Source organism: Mobula hypostoma, chromosome X1, assembly GCF_963921235.1.
Source record: "Mobula hypostoma chromosome X1, sMobHyp1.1, whole genome shotgun sequence".
NCBI classification, from domain to species: domain Eukaryota; kingdom Metazoa; phylum Chordata; class Chondrichthyes; order Myliobatiformes; family Myliobatidae; genus Mobula; species Mobula hypostoma.
This window is the reverse complement of record NC_086128.1, coordinates 21,688,638-21,712,135: the sequence shown is the minus strand read 5'-3', so window position 1 is coordinate 21,712,135 and position 23,498 is coordinate 21,688,638. Positions and strand designations below refer to the sequence as shown.

General features: G+C 45.9%; 1 protein-coding gene across 8 annotated transcripts in view; it reads right to left on the bottom strand.

The window, feature by feature from the left end:
• The window catches only part of LOC134340536 (diacylglycerol kinase beta-like), a 162,256-nt gene that overhangs the window by 68,569 nt on the left and 70,189 nt on the right, over positions 1-23,498 (bottom strand). For 3 of the 8 annotated variants that reach the window (XM_063037879.1, XM_063037883.1, XM_063037884.1), the window contains 2 exons: positions 12,815-12,919; positions 3,246-3,322 (listed from right to left, as the gene is read on the bottom strand). In XM_063037879.1, coding sequence (XP_062893949.1) covers positions 3,246-3,322; positions 12,815-12,881 — 144 coding nt within the window. In that variant the 5' untranslated portion in view covers positions 12,882-12,919. Of the gene's footprint in view, positions 1-3,245; positions 3,323-12,460; positions 12,628-12,814; positions 12,920-15,138; positions 15,344-15,390; positions 15,631-23,498 lie in introns of those variants that run through there. The other 5 variants (XM_063037885.1, XM_063037887.1, XM_063037881.1 and 2 more) reach the window with 4 other exon arrangements.

The window sequence follows — 23,498 nt, the reverse complement described above, 5'->3', positions numbered from 1 at the left end:
GGAGAAGACAGGAGGGGGAGGGATGGAGCCAAGAGCTGGACAGGTGATTGGCAAAAGGGATATGAGAGGATCATGGGACAGGAGGCCCAGGGAGAGGGAAAAGGGGGAGGGGGGGAAAACCCAGAGGATGGCAAGGGGTATAGTGAGAGGGACAGAGAGAGAAAAAGGAGAGAGAGAGAAAGAATGTGTGTATATAAATAAATAACGGATGGGGTACGAGGGGGAGGTGGGGCATGAGCGGAAGTTAGAGAAGTCAGTGTTCATGCCATCAGGTTGGAGGCTACCCAGACGGAATATAAGGTGTTGTTCCTCCAACCTGAGTGTGACTCCATCTTTACAGTAGAGGACGCCGTGGATAGACATATCAGAATGGGAATGGGACGTGGAATTAAAATGATACAAAAATGAGAATTTTAATAAGGAATTAAAATAAGATACAAAAGCTTGGAGCATGTACCCCCCCCCCCCAGTTTCTACCCTGTTATAAGACTATTGAACAGATGTCTCATTTGATAAAGGTGAACATTTATCTCTAGATCTACTCATTGTGGCCCCTGCATCTTATTGTCTCCCTGCACTGCACTTTCTCTGTAACTGCAAAACCATATTCTACAATGTTTCTTTTTCCCTTTTTCTGCCATCTCGATGTACTTATGTATGGAATGATCTGTCTGGATGGCATGCAAAGGAAAGCTTTTTGCTGCACCTTGGTACCATGTGGCTCTAATTAACCAGTTACCAATCATTAATCATGTTCACCCGGATGCCCCAGCTCCCTCCCACATCCCAACAACGTGCGGGTCGTGGGTTGACCAGCCCCTGTAGATTGCCCCCAGTGCGTGGGTGGGTGGTAGAACAGAGATGAGGTGGAATTTCATTAGCCAGAGGGTGCTGAATCTACGAATTCATCATCACAGACGGCTGTAGAGGCCAAGTCATTGGGTATATTTAAAGCAGAGGTTTATGGGCTTGAGGTGGAGATGGTTGAGAGCTTCAAGTTCCTAGGTGTAAATATTATCGATAACTTGCCCTGGTCCAACCACAGATACCATGTCCAAGAAAGCACACCAGCACAATGGGTTCTTTAGAAGGGTAAGGATATTCGACATGAAACTTCCAGCTGAGTTTCCTGACATGGGTGATTCAGCAGAAGAGTCTACCACTTTGTGTTCTATCCCACAGCAAATCACCTTTCCACCTAAGCAGTTCAATAGCCTGTCAGCTCTTTGTGTGGATTCACCAACCAATTCAGTGGTACCCAGTGACGAGCACAGCCACACACCAATCTTTAGCACCTCTGGGGGTGGGGGCAGTCTCAGACCGCACTGTCCTCTGCACAACCTTGCCAGCAGGAGTCTCGGGCTTTGCCTGAGGGTCTCCAGCAGCAGACAGAGGAGAAGGAGGAGGAGCAACAGGGTCAAGCTGATTGGCCACAGGTTCTCTCGAGGACCCTCCTCCATGGGCTCCATGCACAGACAGGAGGTTTAGAGGTCAGTAATGATAGGCTGCCCCCTTCACACCATCCTTTGGCAATCAGCTGCCAAGACCTGAAGGCCCATGGCACTTCAGCTATTGCAAATTTCACGTATCATTGATCCTGCCGGATCATGCTCTCATTTGCAGTGAAAGGTATAGATAGCTCACGCAAGACTGACCATGACAGTTCGTGTTGTGACCATGGCATCAGAACTCAGCAATGCTTGAATGGTAAGTGAGAGAGAGAGTGTGAGAGAGAGAGAGTGAGTGAGTGAGTGAGTGAGTGAGTGTGTGTGTGTGTGTTGTGTGTGTGTCTGTGTGTGTGTGTGTGTACACACATACGTGTAGGCCCTGGAATGAGTTGGTGGGGGTTGGGAGATTAGGGAGGTCAACCACACTCTTGCCTTGAAGCCCTCTACCACTGCACACACATCGGCAACAGTCCCCTTGTAGGGCTGAAGGCTGCAATTTAGTGCAGCGTACCTGGATCTCATTTGGCTCCGGAATGAACTGAGTAAAGTCCAGACATCGAACAGCCATTTAAAGAGGCACAGAAACAGGCCCTTTGGCCCATCTAGACCATGCCAAGACCATTTCTACTGCCTTCTCCCGCTGATCTGCACTGGGCCCATAGCCCTCCATATCCCTACTATCCATGGACCTATTCAAACTTCTCTTAAACATTAAAATCGAGCTCACTTGCATTTGTGCTGGAAGCTCGTTCCACACTTTCACGACCCTCTAAGTGAAGAAGTTTTCCCTCATGTTTTTCTTAAACTTTTCACCTTTCACCCTTAACCCATGACCTCTGGTTGTAGTCACATCCAACCTCAGTGGAAAAAGCCCGCTTGCATTTACCCTATGTATACCCCTCATAATTTTGCATATCTCTATCAAATCTCCTCGCAATCTTCTATGCTCTGAAGAATATTGTCCTAACCTATTCAATCTTTCCTTGTATCTCAGGTCCTCCAGACCTGTCAACATCCTTGTAGGTTTTCTCTGTACTCTTTCAATCTTATTGACATCTTTCCTGTAGGTAGGTGACCAAAACTGCACAATACTCCAAATTAAGCTTCATCAACATCTTACTCTAATATAACATCCCATCTCCATAACTCAATACATTCATTTATGAAGGCCAATGTGCCAAAAGTTTTCTTTATGACTCTATCCAACTGTGATGCCATCTTCAACAAATTATGGACCTGTATTCCCAGATCCCTTTGTTCTACTGCAGTCTTGACTGCCCTACCGTTCTCTGTGCAAGATCTACCCTGGTTGGTCCTCCCAAAATGCAACACCTTGCACTTGTCTGCATGACTTATCTGCTCTTTCTTGAAAATCTGTGTATAGTTTACATTTAATTATGTTTTTCCTGTGAGTGTTGTGTATCTGAGGGTATGTGCCTGCAATGCTGCTGCAAGTGGGCTTTTCATTATGCCTGAGCACACATCGATTTGTGCAGGTGACAATAAATTTGACGACATTATACCGGGGGGCAGGTTTTGTGATACAAGTCAATGTCTCAAAATGGAGGAGAGAACAGGTTCCTCATTCCAAAGCAGATCAATGATTATCAGATATTAAAGTTCTCCAGCGGGAGCTGCAGTGCCCAGCAGCTCTGAACCCGGAGATACCTTTCCTTGGCAAGGTGACACGGCATATGTACAACTTCCCTCATGGGAACAGGGGTGCTGTTGAGTCTGAGCGAGGCACACGTGCACACACTGCGCAATGTCCGTCGCGATCCTGGCAGTAACCCTCACCTGCTCCGTGCTGTACTTCGACAGTCGGCCATTCCCATCAAACTCGCCCAGGACATCCTTCACTTTCTTTGTGGAATCTGCAAAAAGAAGCGACAACAATGATTAAGCCTAGTTACTTACTTATTATGTGATAATGGGAGGCCATTCAGCCTATTGGGCTGATGCTAACTCCTCACAGTCCCATTCCCCCCGGATAACCAAAGACGTGTGCAGAGAGAGTGTGACCGTCGTAAATCCATTGAGTTGTACAGCATAGAAACATGTACTTTGGCCCAACTCATCCATGCCAACCTGAGCTAGTCCCATTTGCCTACATTCGGCCCATATTCTTCTAAATGTTTCCATCTGTCTGTCCAAATGTCTTTTAAATATGGTAATTATATTCACCTCTACCACTTCCTCTGGCAACTCACTCAACATGTGCACCACCCTCTTTGTGAGAAAAGGTGCCTCTCAGGTCCTAGTTAAATTTTTCCCCTCTCACCTTAAAGCTATGTCCTCAAACTAAGGTAGACCCATTGGTTGTGATGCTTAGGAGATGGAGACGTGAACAGTAGTACACACATGGTAGATGTATACATGTGCAGAACAATCATGGTGGTGGCGATGAAAAATCCCCTCCAAGCATCAGGACATGTTAGTGACTAATTCTGTGCTTACAGATGAGTGGTGTGTGGACCATGTAACATCCACTATAGAAGCATATAAGCAAAACTAGAGAATATTGTAGATACTCAGCAGGTCAGGCAGCATCCGTAGGAGGAGGAACAGCTAGCAGCTTAGACTGGTGACCCTTCTCTGCAGACTTGCTGACTGTTTCCAATATTTCTGGTTTTGTTTCAGATTGACAACATCAGCAGCTTTTTTTTGGCAGGATGGAATTTCAGTTGGATACACAGAGTTGTCTGAACTTTTCTGCAGAAGAACGAGAGGTGATCTCATTCAAACCAATAAGCTTCATATGAGGTTTGACGGGGTAGTTGGAGAAAGTGTGTTTCCCCTGGCTGGGGTGTCTAAACCCAGGGGTCAGAGTTTTGGAATAAGTGGTTAACAGTTCAGGAAAGAAATAGAAACAGAAAACCTACAGCACAATACAGGCCCTTCGGCCCACAAAGCTGTGCCGAACATGTCCTTACCTGAGAAATTACCCAGGGTTACCCATAGCCCTCTAGTTTTCTGAGCTCTATATACCTGTCCAGGCGTCTCTTAAAAGATCCTATCGTACCTGCCTCCATCACTGTCACTGGCAGCCTATTCCACGCACTCACCACTCTCTGCTTAAAAAAAACTTACCCCTGACATCTCCTCTGTACCTACTTCCAAGCACCTTAAAACTGTGCCCTCTCATGCTAGCCATTTCAGCCCTGGGAAAAAGCCTCTGACTATCCTCATGATCAATGCCTCTCATCATCTTATACACCTCTGTCAGGTCACCTCTCACTCTCCGTCGCTCCAAGAAGAAAAGGCCGAGTTCACTCAACCTATTCTCATAAGGCATGCTCCCCAATCCAGGCAACATCTTGTAGATCTCCTCTGCACCCTTTCTATGGTTTCCACATCCTTCCTGTAGTGAGGCGACCAGAAATGAGCACAGTACTCCAAGTGGGGTCTGACCAGGGTCCTATATAGCTGCAACATTACCTCTCGGCTCCTAAACTCAATCCCATGATTGATGAAGGCCAATGCACCGTATGCCTTCTTAACCAATGAAGAGAAATTCCTTCCTACAGAGCGTGGTGGGTCTTTGGAATTCTCTATATAACATAGAACAGTACAGCATAGCAAAAGGCCACCATATCTGTCCAAAGATAATGCTAAATTAAAAACTGCATCACTTCTGCCTGCACATGATCTACATCCCTCCATTCCCTGCCTGTACATGTGTCTGTCTCACAGCTTCTGAAATGTTTCTATTGTATCTGCTTCCACCACCACCCTCAGCAGACCATTCAAGGCACTCAGTAGTGTCTGTGCAAAACAACTTGCCCTGTAAACTTTCCCCCTCTCACCTTAAATGTATGCCCTCTAGTAACTGACATTTCTGTCCAAGAGGACTGTGGAGGCCCAGTCACTGAGCATACACAAGAGTGATCAATACATTTCTGGATCAGATTCAGAATCAAAACCACACTTGTTATCACTGATTCATATGAGGTGAAATTTTGTCGTTCTGCAGCAGCAGTACCATTCGAATTTCTATAAATTTGTGAATCTTGGGGGAATTGAGAGCTACAAGGTTTCTGAAGGAAGATGATGTTGAGCTAAATGATTAGTCATGATCTTATTGAACGGCGGAAAGGGAAAAAGAGGCTAAAAGGCCTCCTGCTGCTTTCATTTCTTCTGCTCCTGTGTTTCTTTTATTGAAGGTTTGGTGAGGCATATCACTAGCTGCAACACTGCGGGAACTGCGTGCACTTGTTATGGGTGGTGGGAGGGGGGCCGAAGGGAACTCCACAGAGCCTTGCCCTGAAAGTCCTTGCTGAAGGTGAGTCAGAGCTTCGGAGGGATTCACAGAGTCATAGCGCAAAACACCATAGATACGGGCCCTTCAGCTCCCCCAGCCGATGCTAAACAAGATGTCCATCCAGCTGCCCTGCCCCACCCCTCCAAGTGCTTCTTAAGTAATACTATTGTACCTGCCTTAATCACTTCCTCTGGCAGCTCATTCCATTTTCTCGCTACTTTCTGAGTGGAAAAAGTTGCCTCTTTTAAATTTCTCCCTTCTCACCCTAAACCTATGCCCCCTAGCTTTGAACCACCTTACCCTGGTGAAAAGACGGCTACCATCCACCTTATCTTTGCCTCTCGTAACTTTAAACATTTCTATTTGCTTGTCCCTCTTACACTCCGAGGAATAAAGACTTAGCCTGGCTAACCTCTTCCTATAACTCAGCCCTCCAGTCCTGGCAAAATCGTTGTAAATCTTTCCTACACCCTTTCCAGTTTAAGCACGTTTTTCTGAGGTGGGAGAGCGGTGGTACCAACATTCACGAGCAAGGAGATGATGGAGTGCAGACACTCATCTTTAAACTAATGTGATATATTAGTTTAAATGTGATACATTAGGTGCTTGTGATGCTGCTGCAAGTTTTTCATTGTAACTGTACCTCATCATACAATAAACTCGACTCATCCTGAAAACAAAGGTCGGGTAGGACAGGCTTGCATTGACTGGATCTTAAAAAGCGAGAGGAGACTTGATTGGAATATCTAACATCCTGAGGGGGCCTTCTCTCAGAAGGCATTCAATTATTGGGACTCTTCCTCAATGTGCAGTGGAAGCACAGTGTGTGTATGCTTTTAAGGCAGGCGGAGATTGATTCATGAAAAGACGATAAAAGGTTACTGTGGGTAGACAGGAATGCAGGGCTGAGGTTATAGCTAGATCAGCAACAAGCTTATTAAGTGGAGGAGTCGAGAGAATGTCATTCATTAACTCTTCTTTCAGATACAGAGTTCCAGATGAGGTTGTAACAGAAGATGAACAGAACAGAAGTAACAGGGTGGATGTGGAGAGGATATTTCCTGTAGTGGGGGAGTCTAGGACCAGAGGGAGCAGCCTCAGAATACAAGGACATCCCTTTAGGAAAAAAAGTGAGAAGGAATTTCTTTTTCCAGAGGATGGTGAATCCGTGGAATTCATTACCACAGTTGTCCGTGGAAGCTGATAGGCTCTTGATTAATCAGGATGTCAAAGAAGGCAAGAGGGTGGGGTCGAGAGAGATGATAAATCAGCCGTGATGAAATGGTGGAGCAGACTCGATGGGTCAACTGGCCTAATTCTGCTCTTGCGTCCTGTGGTCTAAGGGAGCTCTCCTTTTGCTACAGGTAACGGTAAAGATTGGAGGCAATTTACCATTGCAACATTCTCACCACTGTCCACAGCACGGGCAGAGAATGGTGTAAGATCACCCATTCCTTCAGAGGCAGATTGCACGAAGGCAACCCCCCTGTCTCTGGGTTTACAGTCTGCAACCTGACAAACAAGTGTACAAGGCAACACTCGCCAGGACTGGCAAGGCTACTGGAGACTAAAATTCCAGTTGGAATAAGAATCAAGAATCAACTTTATTCACCATATACATTTATAATGCCTTAGGAATTCACAGTGGTGTGTTGGTCAGGGTGTGACATGCAGCAAAAAAACATTAAGGTGGTATCTGTGAAGAGAGAGACAGTTAATGTCTTGTACTGTTGTGCTGTCACAGAATAGCAAAGTTCATGGCACATGTCAGTGATAATGAACCTGATCTGATTCTCTCAAATAAAGTACAGTATTACAGTTACAAAGAAAGTGCACTGCAAGTAGACAATACGGTGCAAGACAATGATAAAGCAGATTGTGAGGCTAAGAGTCTGGCTTATCATATTAGGGAACCATTCAATAGTCTTATAACATCGGAGTAGAAGCTGCCCTTCCTTGTTTTTGAATGTTCATGTCTTCTACCTGATGAGTGGGGAGAGAAGAGAGGATGTCTGGGATGGGTGGTTAGCATCAGGGTTTAGGGTTAGTGCTGAGAGAACTCTCTTGGTAATAAGCTATTGACAGCATCAAGCACTTCAAAGCCAAAGATCGTATGCTGATGTGAACGAGAAAAGTGACCAAACTGCAGGATAGGAAGTAGCTTACAGGACATGACTTGCCAAGTACAAACAGGTACTTACTGAAAAGGACCCATAAGTGACTGATGACAAGATTAGAGAAGATGGCCGGCTCATTGGTTTGCCTGCTTTAATTTTTCCTTTCTTTACCCTTTTCCTCTTTCATTAATTCACCTACTTCCCTGCCTCATTACTTATCATATAATCAGAGTTGTGCCCCACAGGCTGTTTGGACCTACTGGGCACTTTGATCATGCCAACCTTTTTGTCTAACTGCACTAAACCCACTTGCCTGCACTAGGACTGTATCCCACTAGGCCTCCCTGACTGAAGTGCCTAACAAAAGTAGTGATTGTAACCGATCCTACCACTCTCTCTGTATAAAGTAACTCTCTCCTCTGATCCCCTCTAAACCTCATCTCACCTGTAACCTACATTTTTGATAACCCATCCATGGGAAAAATGATTCTGAGTATTTACCATATTGGTGATTTGCTTCTATCAGGTGACCCTCCAGCCCCTTTTGCTCCAGGGAATATAAGTACTCCAATCCAGGCAACATCTCCTCTGCACTCTCCCCAGTGCAACCATATTCTGCCTGTAGAGTGGCGACCAGAACTGCACACAATACTCCTAGAATTTGTAAAGTTGCAATATAACGTCTGAACTTATAAATTCGATCTACAATGCACGTCTTGTGTCACTGCAAACTGTAATTCTTCATTCTGTTATGGCTTTTCCCTTGTACTATCTCAATGGGTAGACCACTTAATGGGGACTGAGAACTGGAGGAGCAAATTTGTAAGGAGATAGCAGATATTTGTAGTAAGCACAAGGTTGTGATTGTGGGAGATTTTAATTTTCCACACATCGACTGGGAAGCCCATACTGTAAAAGGGCTGGATGGTTTGGAGTTTGTAAAATGTGTGCAAGATAGTTTTTTGCAGCAATACATAGAGTTACCAACTAGAGAAGGGGCAGTGTTGGATCTCCTGTTAGGGAATGAGATAGGGCAGGTGACGGAGGTATGTGTTGGGGAGCACTTCGGGTCCAGTGATCACAATACCATTAGTTTTAATATAATTATGGAGAATTCTTTTCTTTGGTATTCACTAAGGAGAAGGATATTGAATTGTGTAAGGTAAAGGAAACAAGAAGGGTAGTTATGGAAAGTATGATGATTAAAGAAGAGGAGGTACTGACGCTTTTAAGGAATATAAAAGTGGATAAGTCTCCGGGTCTGGACAAGATATTCCCTAGGACCTTGAGGGAAGTTAGTGTGGAAATAGCAGGGGCTCTGACAGAAATATTTCAAATGTCATTAGAAACAGGGATGGTGCTGGAGGATTGGCGTATTGCTCATGTGGTTCCATTGTTTAAAAAGGGTTCTAAGAGTAAACCTAGCAATTATCGGCCTCTGAGTTTGACGTCAGTGGTGGGTAAATTGATGGAAAGTATTCTTAGAGATGGTATATATAATTATCTGGATAGACAGGGTCTGATTAGGAACAGTCAACATGGATTTGTGCGTGGAAGGTCATGTTTGACATATCTTATTGAATTTTTTGATGAGGTTACTAGAAAACTTGACGAGGGTAAAGCAGTGGATGTTGTCTATATGGATTTCAGTAAGGCCTTTGACAAGGTTCCACATGGAAGGTTAGTTAGGAAGATTCAATCGTTAAGCATTAATATCGAAGTAGTAAAATGGATTCAGCAGTGGCTGGATGGGAGACGCCAGAGAGTAGTGGTGGATAACTGTTTGTCAGATTGGAGGACGGTGTGTAGCGGTGTGCCTCAGGGATCTGTACTGGGTCCAATGTTATTTATCATATATATTAATGATCTGGATGATGGGGTGGTAAATTGGATTAGTAAGTATGCAGATGATACTAAGATAGGTGGCGTTGTGGATAATGAAATAGGTTTTCAAAGCTTGCAGAGAGATTTGGGCCAGTTAGAAGAGTGGGCTGAAAGATGGCAGATGGAGTTTAATGCTGAAAAATGTGAGGTGCTACATTTTGGTAGGACTGATCAAAATAGGACATACATGGTAAATGGTAGGGCATTGAAGAATGCTGTAGAACAGAGGGATCTAGGAATAATGGTGCATAGTTCCCTGAAGGTGGAATCTCATGTGGATACGGTGGTATGCTGGCCTTTATTAATCAGAGCATTGAGTATAGGAGTTGGGATGTAATGTTGAAATTGTACGGCATTGGTAAGGCCAAATCTGAAGTATTGTGTACAGATCTGGTCACCGAATTATAAGAAAGATGTCAATAAAATCGAGAGAGTACAGAGGAGGTTTACTGAAATGTTGCCTGGGTTTCATCTCCTAAGTTACAGAGAAAGGTTGAACAAGTTAGGTCTCTATTCTTTGGAGCGTAGAAGGTTGAGAGGGGACTCGATAGAGGTGTTTAAAATTATGAGGGGGATTGATAGAGTTGACGTGGATAGGCTTTTTCCATTGAGAGTAGGGGAGAATCAAACAAGAGGACATGAATTGAGAGTTAAAGGGCGAAAGTTTAGGGGTAACATGAGGAGGAACTTCTTTACTCAGAGAGTGGTAGCTGTGTGGAACGAGCTTCCAGCAGAAGTGGTTGAGGCAGGTTCGATGTTGTCATTTAAAGTTAAATTGGATAGATATATGGACAGGAAAGGAATGGAGGGTTACGGATCAAGTGCAGGTCAGTGGGACTTGGTGAGAGTAAGAGTTCGGCACGGACTAGAAGGGCCGAGATGGCCTGTTTCCATGCTGTAATTGTTATATGGTTATATGATCTGTATGGATGACACGTAAAACAATGATTATCACTGTATCTTGGTACATGCAACAATAATAAACCAATTTACCACCTTACAATTGTTGGGATTAAGTTGCATCCGCCAACACAGCATTCAACTTCCGAGCCAGACTCATTCATGTTCAGTTGACTTTATTGTCATATGCTTCCTTTTATTTCAAGGATCAAAGATCCAACTTATTCACCATGTATTTACATGTATCAGCAATTTGCTGTGGTATGTTGGCATGGCATTCAACAAAAGACGATATTCAACAATTATAAAGCATTATATAAAAATAAAGTTAGAGATTGAAGTATGGATAGGGAATAGAATGGGCATAAATACCATCTTGTATTTACAATTTAAACAGCATTATAAAAAGAGGTTTAAAGAGTTTACAGTGCAGTATCTGGGATAATAGATAGAGGGGAGCGGAGTGGTGCTAACTAGAATGGTTGATCAGATTAACCAAAAGGGGAAAGAAAACTTTAAGAATGATGTGAAGTTTGTGTTTTAACCGCCCTATAGCACCTTGCAGAAGGGAGATTTTGGAAAAGGCAGTTTGCAGGGTGGGTAGTATTTGCAATGATTTTTTCCTGTCCACTTCTTTGTCCTGAACATGTGCAAGTCCTGCAGTGATAGCAGACTGCAGCCAATGATGTTTTCAGCAGACCTGACAGCTTGCTGTAGTTTTTGTGTGCTGTGAGAGGATGCTGCACTGAACCAGACAGTAATGCTGATGTAAAGCCTGATCAAACCTTCAATATCCTAGGTTCCCTAATTTTTGCCTTTCATTTCTGAATTATGTTGGCTATGAACTCTCACTAACTCTATTAAAAGACTCCCACTAGTCAGATGTTGTTGCTCCCCACTTTTGCCATTGGCAGTTCATCCGCTTCCTTCCCTTTTGCAGTTCTGCTCCTTGTCCCCCACCCCTGTGCAATTCATTCCTTGTTAGTCTGCCCTCTTCCCTCCCTCATGAGCTTGCCCTGACGTTTGTAACAGGTCCCTGTCTCTGCTCATTTTGTTCCAATGCTCCCCAATGAGGCTCATGTCCGCCTTTGGTAAAAATTGGGACTGCTCCCAAGCAGAGTAGGTTTACGCAGTGGGAGACAGCAAGCTCGAAAGTGGAAATTTTCCCTGTCCCATGAATCACAAGCACGATTGGGCTTGGTATCATGTTGTGGCCCATGATGAACTATGCTTAAACAGTCTGGCCAAAGACAGCTTGAGATAGAACAGTAACCCCAAGCAAGTAAGTGATCAGTGGGCATGCATTGATATAATCACATGGTGATCAAAGGCATTCAAACAGAAACTGCAGATCTAAGGAAGTTTGAAGCAGGGAGCTGAGAAGTGTGAGCTGGGTTCATTATTTGAACAAAGAGCTGAGTGAGTGTCTGGGACTGAAGTCTGAAGGGTCGTGTAGAGACTGAGTAATTACAGACTCCATGGCAACGACAGCTCCTATCCTGTAGGTACTATGGCAACATCAACATGGAACAGTCTCAAACAAATGAGTGCTCACAAGGCCTGAAGTTGCTACTCCGGTCGGTTTAAAATTAAGCTGTTAGCAGGACAATGTGGAAGATCTGACCATGCCTGTACTATACAGGCAACAAATGTGTACACACATAGACACACACATGCACACATATTTGCACCACAAACATCCACAACACACTCACACATGCAGTTTACATACACTTGTACATATGCAACGCCAGCGCATACAAATATATAAGCACATATTCACACACATCACAAACTCACACATTCATACACATAAACACAAACCGACTCACGAATTAACGCACACTCACCTCTCTGTACTGAGGACCTGTAATGTTATACTGACCGCACCACCACTTAGCCGCAGCTCCCAGGCTGAGCACCGATTGTTGGAGGTACCGCGTGATAACGGTGCCCCTTGCCCAACCCTTCGGTACCCGCGCACCACGGGACTCTGCCTCGAACTCGAAGGTTGACCGGGCTTGGGACAGGTAGGGGGTAGGCTCGACCCGACGCGCTGAGACGCCAAGGCGGGGTGGGCGTCCCCCTCATACTCCCCTGCCCTACCTTCCTCCTCCTCCTCCTCCCTCCGGCAGCATGCTCCGCCCACATCGACCCATTGTGATGCACGGGACCGTTTTCACTGGATCCCGGGTCCTACTCACACTCAATGTACTGGTGAAGCTGAGCGAACTCATCGGGACTCAGGGTGGTCCACGCTTTCCCGTCCATCGGCGCTTCCTCGGGGGGCTGGCTCCAGCAGGGAACACCTACAGGGGGGTGAGGAGAGAGAGGGAGAGCTCAGATGACAGTCTCTGCACCAGCGTCCCAGCCTCCAGCAGCGCTGCGTTGTGTCGGAGCTACTTGCTGCTGCCAGGTCACTTGGCACCTAAGACACCGACAACACCGCCACCCTCACAGCCCCTGTAATTCACCGCCTGCCCGTGAGCCTCCTCTGTCTTGAAGCACAGACCTGAGTGGCGCTGGAGGTGCAAATAGCTCCCGGGCCTTGCCAACGCAAAGTTTGGCGGATTCATAGGGGACAGGATTCCCTTCCGACGGCCGACCCTACCACCCCCCCCTTCACGCAATGGGATACGGCTGTCACTTCAGGAGCAGAAAAGGCCGAAAGCTCTTGCATTGCATCCAAAGCAAAGAGGGCGGGGTGGGGACGGGAGCGGGGTAGACTGTGAGATCTTCTCCCATGCCCCTCCCCAGTAGGAATTCAGTTTCTACTAAATTCCTCATCGGGTTTATCTAATTCCTAACTTCTGCTTTGGGAACATCCCGTATCTGGATGCACCTGGTTCTGTGCATCCAGCCATGCGGACGCTATGGTCAAGAAAGCCCACCAGCACCTCACTTCCTCGGAAAGCTAAGGAGATTCAGCACATCCCCCTTGACCCTCACCAGTTTTACAGATCCACCACAGAGAGCATCCTATCTGGATGCATTACAGCATTTGTCCTGCCTGAAACTGCAAAAAACTGAAAACAACATAGTTCATCGACTCTGTCTACACTTCCAGCTGCCCAGGAAAGCAGCCAACATAATCAAGGACCCCCCCCCCATACCGGGACGCTCTCTCTTCTCCCCTCTCAGAGATACAAAAGCTTAAGAACACGTGCCACCAGGCTCAGGGACAGCTCCCGGCCCACGGTTAACACACTCTTGAACACAAGATGAACTCCTGGTTTCCTAATCTCTCTCGTAATCTTGCACCTTCTTGCCTACCTGCACTTTCTTTGTAACTGTTACACTTCATTCTGCATCTTGGTTTCCTTTTTACTACCTTGATACACTTATGCACGGAATGATCTGTCTGGAAGATACTCAAAGCTTTTTACTGTATCTCGATACATGTGTAAATAATAAACCATATAATAGTAAATAATCAACTAACAATACCCTATCAAGCCCTTTTGGAACGACCCCAGTTTTTTTTATAACAAAAATACGTTTACAACAAATCACATTCTACATACTACAACAAACACAGATACAATAGGTACAGTAACAGTGACTAATACAATTACTAACACGAACTAAATTAAATTAAAATATTTCCATCCCTATCATGGATGGCATTTAACTCTTGCGGTGCCTAACGGTCCCGGAACACCTCCATGACACCCGTGAACGCTGCGTGCTCCCTGTTCACGGTTACCCGGGCACGGACATACTCCGGAACATCTCCAGGCAGTCCACCCCGGCGCTACCAGTTGGGGGGGGGGGGGGAGCCCAGGCTGTACTCCATGGGTGGAGTGGCACAGTTCTTCCGTCTACAGTCCAGCCACGCTGAGGCTTAGGCCATTCACGGGGAATGGGGAGTTCGATCCTCCCATGGGAATCCCTGAATTCAGATTCAGTTGAGGAAATAATTTGGAATTAAAGTTCGTCCCGTGCGGCAGCGAGCAGGAAACTGGCGAGTTGTTTTGAAAACCTATTTGAGCTGACCAATGCCCTTCAGGGAAAGAAAACATCCCTCCTTTTCCGAGCTAGCCCATACCGCAGTTGTGCTCCTGGTCATCGGAAAAGAGAATCAGGCCGCGCTGTGATGCGCACTCTGGCCAAAGAGTCTACAGTCTTGAAGTCAGACCTTAAAGAGCAGAAAAACCGCCTTAAGGTACACCTGAATGAGCATGGTTGAGGGATTGGACAGCACCAATGTGTTGTGCGAAGGTCTCAATGCAACTCAGTTCTTTAAACTTACATCCCGCACCATAATAAAAAAAAACGCGGTGCCAGGATTGGGAAGTTCGAGCAGACTGGTTTCCAAACGCACCGTGTTCAGACATAAAGGTGGAAACCACCGAAGAGAAGCTCTCAATTAACAAAAGCCAGCAAGTTACCGGACTGCGGGCAGACACCAGCTCTGTGGAACGTCTGCAGCCGCGGCAGGCAGCGCTCTCTCACCCCTCTCTCTCTCTCTCTATCTCTCCCTCCCTCTTCTCTCACAGGCAGGCTAATCGTTTAACTAACTGCTTACTGTCCGGGTTCAGCCCCGAGGTCCCGCAGCAGCTCTCCTTTTACCCATATGCACAGCCTCTGCACGCACGCTCAGCGAAACCCAGCGTGGCTCGCGTCGCTTCCTTTCCCCCGGTGGTCGGGCTGAAGATGTGACCTCGCGGCCGTGGCCGCGCACCACGCTCCTTCCGAAGCGCTCACCTTCCTAATGGGCAGCAGAAGCCAGGGAGCTTCCCCCTCCCGCCACCTCCTCACCATCAACCCGCACCCTTACCCCTAGCACTATGTGTCTGGATCCGGGTCTTGTTTCACACTGCAGTGCAGCATCTACTATCCAGCCCGAGCAGGAGGAGTCACTGCACAGTTCAAAGAAATCCAGGCGAGCAACCTTCTGCAGATCAAGCACTGCCTTAACTGCTTGTTTGCAGTAGAGTGCAGAGAGCTTAGCTTGTGAATCAGGTCAGGGAAAAACCAAAGCCCCAACCTTTACTCGCTCGGTTGCGACCACAAGAAGGAAGGCCACTGGCAGGTTAATTAATCAGCGGAGCCCAGGGGAGGGCGTGGAGGTAAGGAAAGGGGAGGGCACAGAGATACCATGCACTGTGCAATAAAAGCGAACATTGCCAGTGGAAAAATAGATTCAGACAGCATTTAGAGCATTGCTTCCTCTTACTGCAGGTTTATGTACAACCTGGCACCAGGAAAATAAAAAAAACGACGGTGACTCACACCTCCAACCTACAGACTTCCTGTTTGCGATATTGTCACAGGGGTTGCAACTTGCACTCTCTGCAGCAGGTATTCCAGTTGCGCAGACCGTCAGGTCCGGCTGCTCGACCGCGCACGGGCTCGAGGGCTCAGGTGGGTTGGGACGCCGTGTCGGCCGGGCATTCCTCTTTCTGTGGCAACTGGACGTCTCATAACCCGTGTGGGGAGGAGATCGGCCAGCTGCCTCAGAGGTGGAGAAGTCAAACCACTTCCCCAGCGGTTGTCCCATTAAAGGCGCGCCAAGGAAGCCGGGCTTTTTCTCGCTCACCTGGCTGTTCATGGGGTTCTCACGCTGACCTGGTTCACGCCATCTACCAAACAATACCTTAGTGAAAGCAGATGCCATGCTAAAGCCCCTTCAAATCTCCCAGCTTTGCACACAGACTACTCGTAAGGCCCAAGTAAGAAACGCTGACCATTGGAGCGCGTAGAAGGAGATTCCCGAAAGACCGGTAGGAACTCAGACCCTGAGCTGACGGTCCTGCAAACTACAGGGAATGCTCTTAGGATTGAATAAAGTATTCCTTCAATAACGAGCTATTGCTCTTGAATAAAAAATTCCATAACAAGTTGCTGTGCGCACTTTATGAATTGTGGCTGACTCCAGCAGCCTGGCTCTCTCTCGCTCCTTTCATTGTCACTTGCCTCTCTCACTCCTTCACTCCCAATCCTTCCAGAGTGTATTCATTGAATTCTCACTGTTTCTCCAATACTCTTGACTCGCTTCAGACTTTTCTATCATTGTGCACACGTGTGCGTATTAAGAATACACATGACTATGTTACATGTTTATCTGTTATCACATCCTCTAACAAATCCTGACTCTGAACCCATCTCCTCACTAATACTTCCCTTCATTTACTTTCACCCAATACAAGGCGTACTTCCTTATATAACCAATCTCCTGTATCAGCAGAGAAAATCAATTTATAACATAATATTCTTCTTTGTCTGTAGTTTCTCTCTGCCCGGACCTCTCGGAGAGCTTCTTTACTCTGTCTCCCTCTCTGTATTTCCCTCACTCCACTCTCTTCGCCTGGCTGCCTGGCGGTCACTGGCAACCCACATGAAATACACTTCACAACCTCAGGACACCCCAGGGTGCCTTACACCCAGGGAAGAACAGTCACTGCTACAAACGTACAGATGAACTTGCGTGACAAGCTCCCACGAAAGGCAGCACGATGGTGTCGCCAAAGATTGCTTACTGCTGCCGTTGATGGTACACCTTAAAGCCCTCTCCCACATTATGTACAATAAGATGGAGTCTTGACCTCACAATCTACCTGTCAGCCACTGCGCTTTCTCTGCAGCTGTAACACTTTGTTGTTGCTTTTCTCTTGTATTATCTCAATGTACCGATGCAATGAAATGATCGGGATAGATTGTATGCAAAACACACTTATCATGGTACGTGCGGCAATAACAGACCAATTATTAGTTATCATCTCTCTCAATCTTGAAGTACTTAAGTATGGAATGGTCTGTCTGGATGGCACGCAAACCAAAGTTTTTCAGTCCATCTTCGTACATGTGACAATAATAAGCTCATAACAAATTACTTCCAGTAACAAGTGTAAGGACCAATGTCACTAAGTTTGAGTGCTTTCAATCCGCCACTTCCCTCCTTTCCCCTCCCCTGCTCCCCTCGCTCCAGGAGGTCTGACCTGGAGGTGGAGAGAAAAGGAGGGAAGGAACATCTTCTAATTTCTCTCCTTATGCCTGCTTCAAGTCAAGTTCAAAGTCAAGTTTATTGTCACAAGTACATCTGTGCATAAGTACAATGAAAAACGTACTTGCAGCAGCATCACAGGTGATTTGTACTTCATTTTTCAGTAATATGTAAATATATTATTTGATTAAGCATTCTTTGTTGTTTACATAATTCATTACTGGTTATATGTAAAAGGATGTGAATGGCATATGTCATCACACCACCACATTGTAAGTGAAATGAAGTAAGCGGGTGCCCCTTGTTTATCTTTCAATTAGAACGGAACACTGGCTTAGCTGTTTCAGTCATTCCACAAAGTGAGTTTGAATGGTATTTCAAAGACACTGAACTGAAGCCTGCAGATATCCAACTCCTATGGGAATAGAAAAGAAAAAAGAGAAAAGAAAACTCCTATGAGAATGACATTTGTAACTGTGAAATGCAACAACCAAAAGGCCACACTGGACTTGTATATAGTAAAAACAGGAGGGCCGGCATTGTGGGGCCGTGATTGGGGCTGAGACAACTACAATCTGATTGGAGATCCATCCACCATTTGCATGCCACATCCCCGCAAAAGAGTCAACTGAAAGCAAATTAAGAAAAATACTGGATGATGCCACAGCAGTGTTCAAAGATGGCATTGGAAAACGCAAACATATCGAGGGTAAATTAGTGCTAAATGAAAATGCTACATCAAAGTTTTTATACCATCCGTGATAAAGTAGCCAGTGAGTTAGATTGCATGGAGGCTGAAGAAATTATTTCCAAGGTTGAACGGAGCCCATGGGCAATGCCAGTGGTCCCAGTGACTAAGAAGGATGGGTCTGTCAGGATCTAATGTGATTTTAAGGTCACCATCAACCTAATACTAAAAGTAGATCAATACTCTCTGCCTAGGACAGAGAATATCATTGCAAATGTTTCTGGAGGGAAACACTTCAGCAAAGTGGACTTAGCTGAGGCCTGCCTACAGATGGAGATGGAAGAAAAGTCCAAATTGTTTCTCACCATAAACACTCACAAAGGACTTCATCACTATAACAGGGTTATTTTGGAGCAACATCTGCACCAGCACTTTGGCAGAAAGCGAGGGACCAGGGGTTGCAAGACTGCCCAGGCTCTCAGTGTTAGTTGGATGACATCATTGTTGCTGGTAAGGATGACAAAGAACATCTCCAATATCTCAAAACAGTGTAAAAAAGATTAGAAAATTATGGGCTTAAAGCACAATGCAACAAGTTTGAATTTTTCAAACCAAGCACCACATACAGTCCCTGAGAAGATTCATGCCCAAGGATTACACAAGTGTGCTGAGAAAATTCAAGCAGCGCTGGATGCCCCAAGGCCAAAGGCCATGTCACAGTTGTGGTTCTTTTCAGGATTTGTCAATCACTATAACAGGTTCCTGCCAAACCTGGCAACTGTGCTCCACCCCTTGAACTCATCACTACAGGTCGGGAAGAAATGGCAATGGACAAAGCAGTGTGAGGTGGCTTCCCAAAAGACAAATGAAATAGTGATGATAGACACTGTACTCACCCATTATGATTTATATTGTCTAGTGAAGCTTGCCTGCAATACCTTGCCTAAGGCTTATGGTATAGGAGCAGTCATGTCACATGTTATGAGTGAAGGAAGTGAACACCCCATAGCCCTTGTATCACATTTCTTTGCAGCCACAGAGAAAAATTACACACAGATTGACAGAGAGGCCTCGAGTCTGGTTTGGGGTGTAAAATGTTTCAACCTGTGCTTGTATGGGAAAGGTTGCCTTGTGTGGGAATTGAGAGTTATTCTACAATCTAAGCTGAGAGCTAAAGTATTGAAGGAGCTACATGCCTGTCATCTGGGTGTGCTCAAATGAAAGCATTGGCTCAAAGCTCTGTCTGGTGGCCTGGGGCAGATCAGCAGGTGGAGCAGCTTGCCGTGCAGTGTCTGGGATGCCAACACATCCAGAAGATGCAAAGAGCAGTACCTCTCCATCCCAGGGAATGGCCTGCATTGTCCTGGCAGAGGATTCATGTGGATTTTGTTGGACCATTCACGGGCACAAATTTCTTGGTAGTAGTGGATACAGCTACAAAGTGGACAGAGGTGTAACCAATAGCCTCCAGTAAACAGCCTTGCACACTGTTGATGTGTTGAGAAAACTCTTCTCAGGGACTGGTGTTCCAGAACACAGTCAGTGAGAATGGACCACGGTTTGTTGAGGGACAGTTTCAGTTATTCCTAAAATGAATGGAATAAGACATATTACATGTGCACTGTACAACCCAGCTACAAATGGCTTGGCGGGAAGGTTTGTCCAGTGTCTAAAGAAAGCACTGCAATCAATGTCAGCAGAACACACAACACTGTCACTGAATCAGTAACTCTCCAATTTCCTCCTGGCATATCGCAATGCAGCACACTCCACAACCAACATCTCACTAGCCATGCCGTTCCTGTGTTGTTCCTTGTGTTCATGCTTGGATCTCCTCAAACCCAACCTCAGAAGGAGTATGCAGGACAAACAGCTGAGACAAATTGAGGGCTCCTTAAACAAGGAGGTTTGATGTTTCACTTCTTCACAAGCAGTCCTGACGAAGGACTACAGAGGTGATCAAAAGTGGGTACTTGGGAAGATTAAGGACAGAACTGGAGATGACATATCGATCAGTTGAGGAGAGCAGAGTCAATTGTTTGAAAAGAAAGGTGGCTAGAGCGGTCAGGATCACTTCCTGCACTCCTGGAGTCAACCACCACGGAGGAGAGCCCAGAACCTGATATTGTAATACAGCCACAATTCTCATTTGTCAAGCACAAGAGGAAGAAATCCTCCACATTGATTAAGTCTTTAGGCCCAAATGACACAATTTAAAATTTACTATGTCTTTATAGTAGTTGCATCATAAAGTATACTGTATATATCTGTATAGAAGTTAAAACCTATGTACTTGTAACTCGTATATAAACTGAACTGGTGATCAGGGTTGTGCTGTTTGGTTCAAGAGCTGAATGGTTGAAGGGAAGTAGCTGTTCTTGAACCTGGTGGTGGGGGTCTTCAGGCTTCTGTACCTCCTGCTTGAGGGTTGCTGCAAGAGATAGCATGATTCAGATTGTGCCTTGTCCACCAGACCCACACAACTCCAGTTTCCACCCATCTGCTGCCCTTGCCCCTGTGTCAGCGGACATTGTGAATGATTCTCTCTCCTCAAGTCCCAACTCTTTCCCCATCAACCTCTTCTCAAACAATCCATTCTTGTGACCTTCCTTTTCTCTTCCAAAGTCTGTGATTGTCTTATAGGTCACGTCACCCTGAGGCACCCACTCATTAGAGTTTACAAGGAGCTGTCCAGTAAACGGTGGGATACTGAACAGTATGGAGGAACAGAGGGATCCTGAAGCACAGATCCCTGACGGTAACCGGGCAAGCACACAAGATGATTAAAAACACACAGAGGATGCCTACCCTTATAGGTAGAGCCAGAGAATTTAAGAGAAGGGAGGTGTTACTGGAACAGTAGGAAAGGACATAGGACATGGAACAGTATAGTACAGGAACAGCCTTTTTGCCCCACAATGTTCTGCTGAACCAATTAAATTCACGAGTAAATGCCTAACTGTGCTGTAGTGTTCTATGTTCTATTAGGCACATGGATAATAGAAAAATGGAGGCTATGTTGGAGGGGAGGGTTAGATTGATTGTAGAGTAGGTTAAACAGTTGTCACATCTTGGGCTGAAGGGCCTGCACTGTGCTCGTAATCTATGTTCTATTAAACAAATCCATTCTGCCTACACAATGTCCATGCCCCTCCATTATCTGCCTATTCATGTGCCTTTCTAAGAGCCCCCTAAGCACTTCTGTAATATCTTCCACCACCACCCCTGGAAGCCCGATCCAGGCACCCAACACTCTGTGTCAATAAACTTGCCCTAGATATTCGGCATTCTGAGGGGACTGTCTGCTCCACTCTTCCATCTGCACTGGCCCCTTGCCTTATCATAACACTTTCCCACAAACCACAGGAGGTACAGCGCCTGTTGTCCTACCTTTTCCCTTCCCACCATCCAGTGACCCAAACGCTTCTTCCAGGTGAAGCAGAGATCCACTTGTATCTCTTCTTGTGCTGCACTGATCTGTCTTCCATTCAGCGCTCACAATAAGCTTCCATTTGTCCATCTCTTTAATTCTCCACCGCTCTTCGTCTTTGTGTTTCAAAGATGCTCAGTGTAAACACCTTATCCTCTGACCAGAGAGGTTGAAGCCCTCAACATTGAATTCCACAATTTCAAAATAAGAGCCTTTCATGCCTTTTATCTCACATTACCAGAACTTCGATTTTTTTCTTTCTTTTGAGATGCAGTGCAGTATCAGGCCCTTCTAGCCCAATGAGCCTGAGCTGCCCAGTTACATCCATATGATTAATTAACCTACCAACTATATGCCTTTGAAATGTGGGAGGAAACTGGAGCCTCCAAAGGAAGCCCACACAAACACGGGAGAATATACAAACTCATTGTAGGTATTGGTGGAATTGAACCTGAGTCGCTGGTGCTGTAATAGCGTTATGCTAACCACTACGTAACCGTGTCACCCCGAAGTTACCTCGCCATCCCCTAAACTACTGTGTCACCCCTCTTCTGCTCTATCAAATCGTTCAGCTTCTCTGTGTTCAGTTCAGGTCACCACATTATAGGAAGGATGTGGAAGTGTTAGAGAGGATGTAGAGGAGATTTACCAGGATGCTGTCTGAATTAGACAGCAGGCCCTATGAGGAAAGGCTGAGCAAGCTAGGGCTTTTCTCTCTGGAGTAAAGAGTGATGAGAGATGACTTGATGGAGGTGTACAAGTTGATAAGAGGCATAGGTAGAGTGGATAGCTAGCAGCACCTTTTTCTCTGGGTGGAAATGGCTAATATGAAAGGACATAATTTTAAGGTAATTGGAAGAAAGTTTGGGGGGGGGATGATGGAGGTAAGTTCTTTACACAGGATGTGGTTGATGCATGGAACCCGCTGCCCGTCAGGAAATGTAGAGGAGGCTTGATCCAAAAGCAGAGAGGTGGCAGAAACCATTCAGTGGGAACAATAACTTTAATAATAACCTGCAAAATAACGAGCCACAAGGGGCCACAAAACGAGAGAGAACACCACAGACAACAAGGTAACTGAAGGCTAGGAGCAACTGGTTCGATGAGTGAGCAAGGATGGTGGATGAGAGCTGGGTTTAAATAGGTTGCAGGTGATGAGTTGGAAATGAGTGGCAGGTGATTTCTGTCAGCTGGATAGTGACTGGGAGGTGCCTGCCTATGCAGGCCATGCAGGCCATGCACTGCCAGGGGTGGTGGTAGAGGCAGGTAGATTAGGGCCATTTAAGAGCCTCTTAGATAGGCACATGGATGATAGAAAATGGAGGGCTATGTGGGAGGGAAGGGTGAGATGGGTTCGAGAGTAGGGTAATCCTATTTACATGTCCCTCAGGCCACCTTTTGTTGCTCACAAGCCTTTACCATCCACTCTCAGCCAGCGCCGCCACTACTTGCATTACTCACTCTCTCGCTTCCTCACATCTCAATCTCATGATGTACCTTTCTTTTTGATCTCTCTACCCTCCTCCCACCCCTTCCCCCTATTTTCTTTGCAATTTTAAATTAATTTTCCCTCCAACTATTCCCAGTTCCGCTGAATGGTTACCAAACCAAACTATTCATGGTTCCTCTCTCCTCAGATGCTGCCTGGCCTGCTGAGTATTCCAAGCATTTTCTGTTTTTGTTTCAGATTTCCAGCATCTGTAGAATTTTGCTTTTGTATGTAACACAGCAGGAGTACCTTGTGTAGTTCTGCTCACCAGATTACAGGCAGGTTGTGTCTGCACTTGAGAAGGTTCCAAGATCAAGGTTTTAGGGTCTGAGGAG